The sequence below is a fragment of the Lycorma delicatula genome, chromosome 12, assembly GCF_047948215.1.
Source record: "Lycorma delicatula isolate Av1 chromosome 12, ASM4794821v1, whole genome shotgun sequence".
NCBI classification, from domain to species: domain Eukaryota; kingdom Metazoa; phylum Arthropoda; class Insecta; order Hemiptera; family Fulgoridae; genus Lycorma; species Lycorma delicatula.
In genome coordinates, this window is record NC_134466.1 from 6,115,101 (window position 1) to 6,128,660 (window position 13,560).

General features: G+C 30.1%; 1 protein-coding gene across 1 annotated transcript in view; it reads right to left on the minus strand.

Moving 5' to 3' along the window:
• Nucleotides 1-13,560, minus strand: part of spg (dedicator of cytokinesis spg) — a 288,431-nt gene that overhangs the window by 207,915 nt on the left and 66,956 nt on the right. The window contains exons 5-6 of the mRNA XM_075380362.1: nucleotides 10,702-10,801; nucleotides 3,637-3,785 (exon numbers count right to left, since the gene is read on the minus strand). Coding sequence (XP_075236477.1) covers nucleotides 3,637-3,785; nucleotides 10,702-10,801 — 249 coding nt within the window. The remainder of the gene's footprint in view (nucleotides 1-3,636; nucleotides 3,786-10,701; nucleotides 10,802-13,560) is intronic.

A 13,560-nucleotide genomic window follows, 5' to 3' on the forward strand; every position in this document is an offset into this window, starting at 1 on the left:
TGAAATAATAATTATTAAAAATGTGGAAATATATACATATATATATATATATATATATATTCTTCACTGAAAATATAATTAACACGTAACAAAACAGATTTTCTCACAATACAAACAAAAATAAGACAGAATTAAAGTAAAGAAAAAACAAAATAATATTTAAATTTTAATAAATTACTATTTTTATTTACTACATATTTATAAATATCACTTTTAATTTATTTAAGATCACTTTTTATTTTTATTTTTTATAGGATTTTTTGTTTATATTTAAGTTTGTAATTACTTTACAATAATTATATGTATTATGAATTGATATATTTAAATAAACTAAAACAATTTTCAATACACTCATTTTATTATTATTATTATAATCTTTTTTAATATTATTATTTTATAAATTTATAAGTAGTGAAATGTTTCCTGTTTTTTTCTTTTGTTTATCGATTATCTATTTAATTAGGTTATGCTATACTAAAGCTAGCATATGCATCTATCACATAATTTATATGTTAAGCGACAGAAGATATGTTAAAAATATGGTTAATTAAGAGAGTAAAATAATGATAATTATTATTGTATTAAGTAAATTTATTATTAAATGACTGTGTTATTTAAACAAATAAATGAATTTAATTTGTAAATAACTTCTTTTACTTCTTTTCACATTTCTAGAAATAACAATTTTTATTGATAAACATTTTTTAAATTTAATATTTATCCATACATCTGACTTCACAACTGAGTCGCATCCTTCAAAAAAGGGCAAGTATCTATCAAATTTTTTTTTCTTAGAACTTAGCTTAAGCTTAAAACCAAACTACCGCCTCTGCAGCGTGTTTTGAGTTTCACTATTCTGTTAACAAGTCCTATTCCATTTAGTCGGTATCTACATACTATGTTACTAAACAATAAAGTGTGATTTTTATTTCAGCATGGCAGTGTTGGTTCAAGTAAAAAGTGTTTTTTTTAATACAGCTGTTTGTTGATCCAGTTTTTCTGATAAATTTAGCTTACAGAATGCTAATGTTTGTTCACGTTTTTTTTTTAATTTCTACTATAAAAAGACACTAAAGAAATCAGGAGTTCATATAAATATCTGCACTGTGCTGTTGTCAAATAAAAGTGCATCTTATTGATGGGAAACAGGTCAGTCAAATTTAAAATTTTCTTGCCAGAAAAATAATACCTTAATTAACTACGTGGAAAAATTATTAGACATGTCATTTAATTTTACTGAATTTTAATTTTTATTTACTTATTTCATTTTACATGTTCAAAAGCTGTGTGATATATAAGTAACATGGATGGAAATGTTTGCCGAAACCTTTTTCATCAGTAGCATCCTGACTGATGTGTAATCGATCAGTTTTAGAGGGTCTAAAAGACGACCTCCGGTAAAGCCCATCATCAGGGTTAGCGATATAGAGAGGGGTGACAACCAGAATCGTCACAAGATGAATGTTTTATGTAGAGATGTGTGATATGTAGGCAAATAATATTTGCTTAAATTTATTTTATCAGTATAAAAAAAAAACACGGTCCAGAAATATTGATTTGGAACAGAAAATCACCAATTGATACATCAACATAATTTTTTTTATCAGATAAAGAACATTAAAGAAAATTCCAATTAATATTATTATAATATTGTTTGATCGATCGTAAGAGGGCGGTCCTGAAAGTAATGTACTGTGCGCATGTGAGCAAAAATGATGACAGCAAATGTTTGTGGTGACTGGCAGTGTGTAGTCTGAACTGTCATGAAGCAGACCGTTTAAATTGTTTGGAGTTAATTAAATACGTAATGATGTCAATGCAGTTCCAAGGCAATACAGAAATGAACTTGGGTCGCAACAAAATTTGAGCGACACGCATACATAAAAATTGATACTTTAAAGAGGAAATGCTGTCTCTATAAGAGCCAATAATTTATTGATCATTGCAGGAAGTGTATGATTATGATACTGAAGATTGCAGCTTCGTACAGTGTTGGCACAGGAAGTTAATGAAGGGGAGAAGGAGAACAGTAGATTAGGCACATCTGGTCGATCATCTACTGCTATGAATGACATTGCTGTTGTTACCACAGTGATCGACAAAGACTATCGCTTGACAATAAGAGAAATCAAAAATGAAACCGAGATAACCAAAAACTACAGTATGTTGCACTTTAATGAAAGTTTTGCGACAAAAAACTAAAAACCATTTAGAAAAAAAAAATCAACAGTGGCATGTCAATTTTACATAACAATGAGCACCCGCATATTGTGAATTCTGTCATTGATATTTTCATCGATTATATGCTTTGGAAACAATTCAACATCTGCCCAACGGCCCTGATTTACGTCCCCTATACTTCAATCTCTTTTTCTAAAGCTGAAAGCACAATGAGGAATTCATTTTAGCAGTTTGAAAGAGCCAAACGCCGTCATGAACCAGAAAATTTGATACTCAAAAAATATTGTCTCCTGACATGAACGAAAATCTAGCAAATTGGTGAGGAGTGTTTAGACTTATTTAAACATGATCTGCCAAAAAAGTGAAAACGGTTCCACCAGCAGGAAAATTCATGGCTATAGTTTTTTGGGACTCTTACGGTGTGGTGCTCATAGACTCGCTGAAAAAAGGCATCACCATTACTGGGGAGTATTACACTTCACTTTTGGACTGACTGAAGGGTGCTATTCAAACTAATCGCCCTCATTTGAACAATAAGAAAGTCATCTTTCACTCAAATACAAAGTTACATACACGCTTCAGATTGTTGCTATAAAACTTCACGATCTACACATGGAAGTGCTTCCAAATGCATCATATTCACCAGATGCGACTTCTAACAATTATTTTCTTTTTCCAAACCTGAAGAAATGACTTACTGGATGAAGATTCAGTTCAAATGATGACATCAGTGTTGAGAAACTGTTTATTTTGCAGAGTTACACAAATCTCATTATACAGAGGGTATTAAAAATCTACGGTTGGAAAGTTGTTTGTCTAAATGTATCAAATTGCAAGGTGAATATACAAAATAAAATTGTCTAAAATCTTGTTTTCTTTGTCAGGCCAAAAAATTTCCAAATGGTCACTGGAAATTACTACTAATTACGAGACGAAATTACTCTTTACTGTTACAGTAACTGTTTATGGTCAGGCTAACACATCATCTGCAGGATTAATAATCTATATACTGGAGCTTTCTAAACACAAGCCTGTAATAGCTCCTAAAATTTGAATATTTTCTAACAGAGTTTTTCGTACCAAATGCGATTTAATAAGTGGTTTTAAAAAAAACTACTATATTTTACCTCCAAGTTTTCAACTATTCAGTCCATTCAAAAGAAAAATAGTTTTTTTTATAATTTTTATTACTTAGGTGTAATAATACAGTAATTTAATAGTATAAAATAGTAATGAAATATAGTATAGATGTAATAAAATCCTTGGATGGAACATTCCGGTATTCAGAGAATACTCTGTTATTTTGAATTATGGAATCACACTGAACACAGGAAACAAATAACAAAGGTACTATAAATTTAACAATTAGTTCATAGTATTTTTTAATAATCCTTATAATAATTAAATAAAAAAATACACATTGATAAATTAAAAAAGAGTTACTACTCTACTTACCTGTTTCCCCAGTCTATTTTTCCAGTAATTTTTAATTTAAGCTCTCTTATTTGGTCCAAAGTTAATGTTCCCAATAACAGCTGCCGTCTCCAGTCAACCAATTCACACATCACCTTCCTTAGTGTATTGAATTTATACTGTTCCCTTTCCTGATCAAAAATTATAATAATTAAATACAGAAAACTGAATTCCAAAAGAAAATATAATTTTTCAAGTTTTAAGAAAAGTAGGATCTATTAATTATAATCTCATATAATGTAATTTGTTTAAGATTAAAAAAAATCATAACATTACTTAAATTATTCTTTTTGCAAAGAATTAAAAGCACTAGGAGAGAAATTAAAAAATCTGCAAAATATAAATTTAGTCAGTTTTGTAATTTAAATTAAGTTTCATGTAAATTCATAATCATCGACCATCGAGAATAAAAAAAACTGAACTTTTCTTTTTCACACTAGTACTAATTAAACTAAGTATATGATAAGAGGTTACGCTATATATTTTGGAAGCAGTTAATGTCTTAAAATCGCTGCACCTATTAAATATGTGGCATCATTACAAAGGAAAGTACCTACTATTACTCCTCACACCTTACACTTTTCAGTAAGGTTCATTTTGAACAATAATAGTAATAAAAAGAATGTTTTGTTATAATCAAATAACAACAAACCTTAATTTTTCTATATAACCACCATTACTTTCAATAAATTTTTAATTTTTAAAATCTCCTTATTTAATTGTCATATTAAGTCCCCTGTTTTTTTTCAATTCACCTTAACTTTTTAATGCTGTAATCTGAGACATTTCCTTAAATGTAAGAATAAGTGGTAATCACTTGGTCCAAGATCAGAGCTGTAGAGTAAGTGGTAAAAAATTTCCTAGTTAAAATGTTTCCAAAGTTTTTTTGTTCAAATGAAAAGTTTGAGTCGCTGTATGAAGTCAGATGTTATTGCGCAGAAGCATGAAACCGGTGGATTCATGCTTCTGCGCAATCATGTTTTTTTTTATTTTGAATAGGAAGTCAAGTTATAGAATATTCTTCAACATAAATTGTAATTTGGGTTCCCGAATATCAATCGATTAAAAGATCCCTTTCTTATTGGCTGTAATTTCTTGTACAGTAAATTAAAATTGTCTGGTAATTGGTTGGCTATAATTTTTTGGGCAGAAGGTGTTTGCATAAATCTCTCGGTTGCTGTTAACATGATGTTAAAAAAGCGTGAAATGTTAGGAATTCAAATCAACAATTCTGAAACTATAAATTTTCCGATTTGGCACAAGTTTCTGCATTCGCTTCTATTAAATCATTTATCATCACTATCATCAGAAGACTGCTACATCATTCATCATGAATATTCATCTCTCCTTCCGAAAAGTAACAGTCACTTAATTTTAATATTACTGATAACTTTTGATCCGTAAACCTCAGCAGAAGTATTGCTTTTTACTAACGAAAAATCTAATGCAGCATAAACCTAACGGCTGGCAGAATTACTTATCATAGCGCTCACTGAATTGTTTCCATACCGCAACAATCGCATAACTAATAGTGACTAAATCAGTGACAACTAAGTATCATAGAATATTGAAACACAGTGTATTAATGTTCCAATTTCACTGCAAATGGGCCTTACTTAAAAAAAAAAAGCACCTCACAGCAACAAACCATACACTGATCTCAATGTATTCTATCGCAGATATTTCCTTTTTCAAACTCTACAAACAAATAACACGCATCCCTTTACAATCCGCCAGCCTCACTGAAACTGAGTTGTTGCAAAAATGATCTACTTCTAAATAGAAATAATCATAAATTTCAATGTATTTTTATCATAATATTAAAAAAAATATTATTTGTAAGGTACCACAAATCAAATACATATTTAGCATAGCACAGTACAATAATAGTCAGATGGTTGATGTGCATTACTGCATCAATTTGCTGGTATACAATTATATTATGCTATCAACATTGTAATCCTTCACAATAGTATAAACTGGTCTTTTGTAAAAAATATATATCTTTATATTTAACAATTTTAATTTAATTCAAACAGAGAAAAATATTTATTATACTGCTCTAGAAATAGAGTTAAAAAACATTAGTGCTAAAGCTAACAGGTAATATGGTAGAAGGGGCGCATTCGAATAGTTTGAATTTCCCTCTGCAGGAACAGTCATTTGATTAGCCAGCAGGAGGACAATCAAATTTCATAATGGAACAACAGCTGGCAATAGGTTTCCCTCCATTTGCCATCACATGTACTTTGTTATGGAATGAGTTCTGTTTTGTGTCTTGTGAAGTTAAAACCGAATTTTTTTATTATCGATTAATTTTTCTTACTCGATATCCATTGAGGTAAGTTATATTTATTTATCAAATTAAGTAAGAATTTCTACATCTAACAATATTATTAAGATTAGCAACTGCATTTTTAAAAAGAATTTTAATACTGTAACCTTAATGGCAATATGTAGGGCTGATTTCAACGCTGTTGAAATCTTCCTCTCACAATACTTAAGTAATAATTTAATTAATTTTCTTTCAGATTTGGGCAACGTGGTGCGAACTTACATAAAGAAACATAATAAGCAAGAAGTGAGTGAGGAAGAGATTACTAAGACCATGCAAGCGATTAAAGATGGGACAGAAGAGCTGCAGAATTATATGGAATGGAATATTTTGCTTTATTTTATAATTAAAAAAAACACAGTTGATCTACACGATAACCCGACAGTTGATACTTAATCAAAATGCTTTAGTTCCGATTATAAAAGTCAGCAAGTTTTCACCGCAGATCAAATGACTTAAAGATCCAGCTGATTTACAAATAAGTACAACAGCTTGTGCAACATAAAGCGAAACACCTGGTCTCAAGCATGCCAACTAGTCGGGTCAGAATAAAATAGCTGAAATTGACTGGATCAAGAGTTTTATGAATTGTCATAGATGGCTCATCTTACGAAAGCGAGAGAACACCCGCTTGTCAAGAGCTACAGCTTTTAATAAAGAAAATGTTGCAGAATTTTTTGACAATTAAGAATGAGCTATTCACTCGGATGATTACACTGGGGATCATATATATAACCTAGGCGAGACAGGAGTATCAACAGTACTTCAAGCTCTGAAAATAATTGCCAGTTAGGAACTTGTCAGGTCAGTCAGATTATATACGAGGAATGAAGAACAATGATAACAGAGTGTATGATTGTCAATGCTGTCAGAAATAAGTCCCTCCAGTATTTGTATTTCATAGGGCGTAATTCCATGACACACTGTTAACCATATGAGAGAAGATGGATGATCAGCCCTATATTTTAAAACAACTGGTACTTGGACACTTTTTTGTCCCAGTTTTACAGATGAAGATTTTGAAATTCTAATGTTAGGCCTAATACTGCATCTTTTCATAAACCATCCTACAACAGGATCCACGCCCCACTGTTGATTGTTTGCTTGTAGCAAGCTACACAACTGAAAATCATCTGACAACAAGCGATCAAACCCCTGCTGCAGAGTTATTGAATTGTACACCTAAAAAAATAATTCGTGAAACAAGCCTAAATATAAAGTTAATCTAATACGATCTAATAAGATATCCAGTCTTTTTTTTGAAGATATTGCATGAACTAAAAAAGGGCGAAGAGAAAGGAGGAAATAGAAAATTCTGAATGAGACTGAAAAAAATTGAATTGAACAAGTAAAGATCAGAAAAAAGTCAAATTTAGCTGTAAAGATCAAATCTGTGAAAAAGACCAAAACACTGAAACACATGCCTGTAAAAACTTTCTACTTGATGAATCTTCTTTCTAGTGATACTGGAGAAGAAGTATCTTTAAAAGACAAATCTGAATTTAAGATTTAGAACAACTCTTAATTTCTGCGACATTACAATTTGAAGAAAATATGGACTTCGAAAATGACGATTTTGCAATATAAATAAATGATTTTATACTTGTAGTTTGCAGTAACGAAAAATAAAGTTTTTTTTTGTGTAAGCAGACAAGAAGACCATAAAAAGTGAAATTTAAGCAGGAGAATCTTGGAAATTTTCGGTTCCTGAAAAATCTATATTAGCCAAGTTGAAAGGGAAGAAATTAAAATGAAACTTACTCAACCATACACAAGTGTAGGAACTTCTTGAACTTATTCTTCACCTGTACTAACTGCAAATTTTTTCTCAGTTAAAAATAAAATAATGTAAAATTTAAATAACAATATATCTATAAGTTAACTATAACCATAGTATTTCATTTATGTGCAATTTGTAAATTAAATTTTACTGAATTTTTCTGTACACATGTTATATTTAAATGAAATTTACCTTCTCTGAAGCGAAAGCTATTATTTATTTGTACTCCACTGAAAAGTGTCCCATGGTCGGGATACAATTCAACATATGTAGGGTTCACTTAAAATTAAAAATCTGACCTTTTTGTTAAGATCAGAAATCTGGTAAAAACTGATTAGCTGCCAAATAAACTACTACAATCACATATGCTAAATACTGAAATAAAAAACGTGTACTTGATGCAAAAAAAAAATTTGTATTAAGTATTGTTGAAATGAACGCCCCTCTCCCCTAATCCACTTAGTACAAGATTACACCTGGGATATTAGGAACATCGGTGTAAGCGATAGATTACCTTAATTATTTTTATGATTTTAAAATTGAACAGAAAAAATAATGATTAATCCACGTATTCTTTAATCAGTGAAATAATTTGTCTGCTGACATTGTCTCATAATTTGAGACAATGTAAAGCAACAGCCTAAAATCACAAAATACTATTAAATGATCTTTAATAAATATGAATAATAAAATATTTTATAAGGCTAATCCAGAAAGTAAATAATGTTTAGCAATAATAAATTTAATATTTATTTAATGCTCTTAACAAAAGTTAGTTTATTTTTCTACAAACTCACAGTTTAAATTTAAACATTTATATCGCATCAATAGTTTTTTATTCCATTAAAATAAAATTCTACCGCTTCTAATTTTCTCAGCCACACAGTGACAATGATTTTGATCTCATCATAAATTCTAAAATGACTGTTACCTAAAAGTTTTTTTTTTAATTCAAATAATAAGCTGACAACAAAATTGTAATACTTTCCTGGCATTCGTTATTTATTCTTATATAGTGGAAAAGTAAACTACACATGAAAAAGTTACCAAAGATTTTTTCTTTAAAGTAGGAGGTAATTTGTGGTGAAGTTATATTGTAAAATTATCTTTATAAAAGCATAAATAAATCAAAAAAAGTTTTAACAATTAAAAAAAAAAAAAAATCAGTATTTTCTTACTTTTTTCAGCTTCCCACCACCAAAATCACCTGCCAAGAAATGTTTTTGATTTTTCTATGTTTACTATGTTAAATGGAGAAAAAAAAATCCATTAAAAAATGATCAACCAATAAAAAGACAACTAAAATTTCTTTTTGGTGGCGACGATAAATTATGATGAAATTTTATTGTAATCTTAATACGAAAAGTAATATTAACTTTTAATAATATTAAAACCTTAAATAAACCAAAAAATAGTTTTAAAAAATTCAAAAAATCAATATTTTTAAACTTTGATTGGCTCCACCACCTCCCATATTGCCCCCAATGTATTTAATTTGGGCCACTTAACTATTACTATGACTAGGAAAGACATAACAAAAAAATTGGTTAAAAATATGCGTAAATAAAAAGATAGCTTTTTTTCAATTTCTGAGGAAAAGGGAATTTAGGGCAAGTTTTTTTTAAAGATGGTAAGATAAGCATGTACACAAGTACAGAGCTTAACAAAAGCGGTTATATTTGCAAAATTTTGAGAAAATTAACTCTCCACCCTCTGGAGAAATTGACCCAAAATTTTACCAAGAAATTTTACAATATTGGTTTATCCAGTCAAAAGTTATTAAGCTTCAAACATGCCGACAAATGTACATTCGAACATTACCTCCTTTTTTTGGTTTTTTGGGGTTCCTGGGTCATGAAACATTGAGAAAAAAAAACCATACTCCATTTCTGACCGATTATTTTCTGATTATTTCAGGAAGTAAATAATGAACAATATCTGGACAGTGCTTGATAACTTCCAAATTTTTGAATTGGTGTTTTTCTGAAGTCATTACAATTGATTACAAGTAACCATTATCATGAAAGAAATCAATACTTCTTAATACAAGACCGTTATTTATTCTGAGCCGGCACAACAAATTCTGAGTTCAGCAATAAGCCTATGAATTTGTTGTTATACCGCTTAACATGAAATCAAAAAGCAAGATGCATTTTCACTCCCAGAAAACGTTTACCATCTCCTACTTTGTGCTTAAAGTTCTGATTTTGATGCCTCTTAATTAATAGAGGTTCCATTTCAGAAATTTTATGACAAATTTTTAACAAGATCAAGAAATTAATTTCCTCTTGCTAATATTAATAAATGTTAAAACCTTACAATCGCTATTTTCAAATCGTATTTGTATTCGTCAAACAGTATTCAAATGATTCCTTCGACACAAATATCTAAGATATTTATCAATTTCATTTAGGAGTGACGTTAAATTGGAAGGGAAACAGCTATGAAATCTATCATTTGTAAAGAGTCTAACATTATGATTGTCAATACTGAATTTTTGTTTAAGTTCTTCAGAAATAAGAAATGGTAGTCTAGAAAAATCTTTGTAATAATATTCACGATTCATAAATTCTTACTTGAACACTATCATCACAGTTTTCTCATCTTAACTAATTCATTCATCACACCACTTTTGATATTTTCCTACATATTCAAGCAGGGCAAATATGTTTCACATTACAAAGCCAAATCGTACTTTGAATTTGACATTTTTCATAATTACCTATTTTTAAATATATCTTAAATACTCAGGAAAACAATAATAATGTATTCACATGAAACTTTGCACAGATTTAGTTAATATACCTAAAGAACTAACAGAGTTTAGATTGCTGATGAAAGTTTACCCAGATGAACACTATGAGAAAACATTACTTGCTTTCTGGATGGACCGCATTTAATAAAAATTTAAAAAAAGGCACTTAATACTCACAACATATAACATCTTCCATATTAAACACCATTCTCTTAATACTAATGTAACCTCATGGATTACCTCATGATCTTCAACTGGCAAAACACTTTCATATAAACTGCAACAAAGAAAACAATCAATATAATTCCAATGATAAGCGAGCATTAAAATTAATTATCATAAAAAATTAAAAGTCAAATTCTCCCCCAGAAGTCTAACATTTACATAATTACACTGGTCAACTTTTTTTTTATCTCATGAGTACCAATAGAAGTACTTAATACAGTTTTTTATCCTGTTTTCAAATATGTATTTGGAATTTCTCCATCGCCCACAGTTTTTTTGTTATTTTAATTTTTTTTTATATTTTAAAATGTTTTTTTGTCCATTGTCAAGTAAAAACTCCTAGAGCATTGTAAATATGATGGAACCAAATGAGATAACTCAAAGGTACTGTTGTGCAGGTTCAGATGTGTATAGACATGTACAAACGTGATCTAGGGTAACAAAAATTCATCAAAACGATGCCAGTTGTGAGACAGTGGTGACCCAGTAAGTGCTTTGAATGTCTGAATTACATATTTACAACTTTATTTCTTTTAATTAGTCGTTAGTTACAAAATGCCTAGAGTTTGTTTAAATCATGCTAACAATTTGTGTCATGTATGTGGTGAGTGAAATCCCAAAGGTCCTTTACTCCATTAGTAAAAAAGTGTTATGAACTTTATTTTGGATGTAAAGTCAGGGACCAAACAAGGGCATGGGCTCCACATATCTGTTGTTTACTCATGTTCTAGGCTTCTCACTGCGTGGAAAAATGGCACAGACCACATGTCATTTGCTATCTCTATGATTTGGAGGGAACGCAAAATCTGACTGTTATTTCTACTTAACAAACATTAAAGGGATTATGTCAAATTCAAAACGTACAGTGGTGTACCCTAACTTGCAATCTGCCACAACAACAAGCTGCAAAGAATTTCCCATAACAAAGCCTCCAGAACATATGACAGATGAAGAGAGCTCACAGTCTGATGGAAGTAAGGAAGAAAAAGAAAGATTCTGGTGATACAACTTTTGAACAAAGCAGTTCATCTGAGCCTCATTTACCGACTCAAGAAAATCTTAACAATCTCATAAGAGATTTAAAGTTCTCTAAAAAACAATCTGCAATGCTTGCTTCCCAGCTAAAAGGATGGAATCTTCTTCAAAAGAATACAAAGATATGTACTTATCGTAATCGTCGTTCTGAATTTAAAGACTATTTTTCTGAAGAAAATGGTTTAGTGTTTTGTAATGACATTTCTCCTCTTTTGAAGCCACTTTGTAATGAATTAACCAACAGAATGGCGCTTGTTCACCGATTCCTCTAAAGTTAGTTTAAAAGCTGTGCTTCCGCATAATGGTAATAAATTTCCATCAGTACCAGTGGCTCATTCTGACAATATGAAAGAAACCTATGAAAATGTTAAATTTATACTGGAAAAACTTCAATTATGCAGTGTATGAATGGAATATTTGTAGTGATTTGAAGGTAACTGCAATTATTCTTGGGATGGAGCTTGGTTACACAAAGTATTATTTTTTGTGTGAATGGGATAATAGGGACGGAAAAAACCATTTCATTAGAAAAGAATAGCCTAAACGCGAATCACTCATTCTTGAACAAAAAAATGTGAAACATGATCCGTTGTGTAATCATAAAGATGTGTATCTACCTCCATTACATATCAAAATAGGATTAAATGAAGAATTTCATCAAGGCCGTGGACAATACTACTTATGACAGAAGTTTCCTAAAATTAAAGAAGGAATATTTATGGGTCCACTAATGCACGATGAAAAGTTTGCGGAACTATTTAATCCACCACAGAAAGCAGTTTGTCAAGCATTCAAAAATGTTAGTCGGAGTTTTTTTGGGAAATCGAAAGGCAGAAAATTACTGTGATATTGTCAACGATCTGATAACATGTTATAAAAATTTGGATTGTCATATGTCCTTAAAAGTACACTTCCTGCACTCGCACCTAGATTTCTTCCCGAAAAATCTTGGCACAGTGAGCGATGAGCATTGGGAACACTATCATCAGGAGTATTCAGCTATAGAAAAGAGGTATCAAGGCAAATGGAATCCTAATATGCTGGCCGATTATTGTTGAATCATCAAGAGGGACGCTCCACAGGCGAAATGTAGCAGAAAATTATCATTTTATACTTTCTAGACGAGTTAAATGTTTGAATATTGTGTAGTTAAGAATACATAAAGTATTAAAATGTTTGAAATTATAAATGCTTGTCTATCGAAAACCTTGCGTGATGGGGAAAAACTGATATCATATTTGAATTCAGGAGAAAAAATACTATCAGAATCGCAAATGTTTCTTCCTGAGACAAAAAAAATTCTTTTTTGTTCCTCAGTGGTATCTGTTTATCACTCGGCAGGAATATGAATTATATAAGTTTGATGCCATAAGTGTAACAATTCTTGGCACACCTTTTTTTTCTTCTTAACCTCCAGGACCACCGTTAGATATTACCTGACATAACACAAAGCTACTACCAAAAATGGGAATTCCATTTCCAAAAATAAAAAAGATCCTGTACCACTTGGTCTCACTTGGAGATGCGATGAATAAAGTGGTCACCCACAGCCTTTTTCATTGAAATGAAAGAGATATTTATTCTGTGCTGTCACATCGGTTCAAATCAGACTTGATACACATATATTTTTTTTAAATTTAAATATATTGATTTATTAATAATTATTAACCTCTGATTATTAATAAATTAAACAATAAATAATAGTTCAATAATAACAATAATACAAAAAAAAAAAATCAGAAGTTATTAGTGAAATAAAATTTCATGTACTTTTCA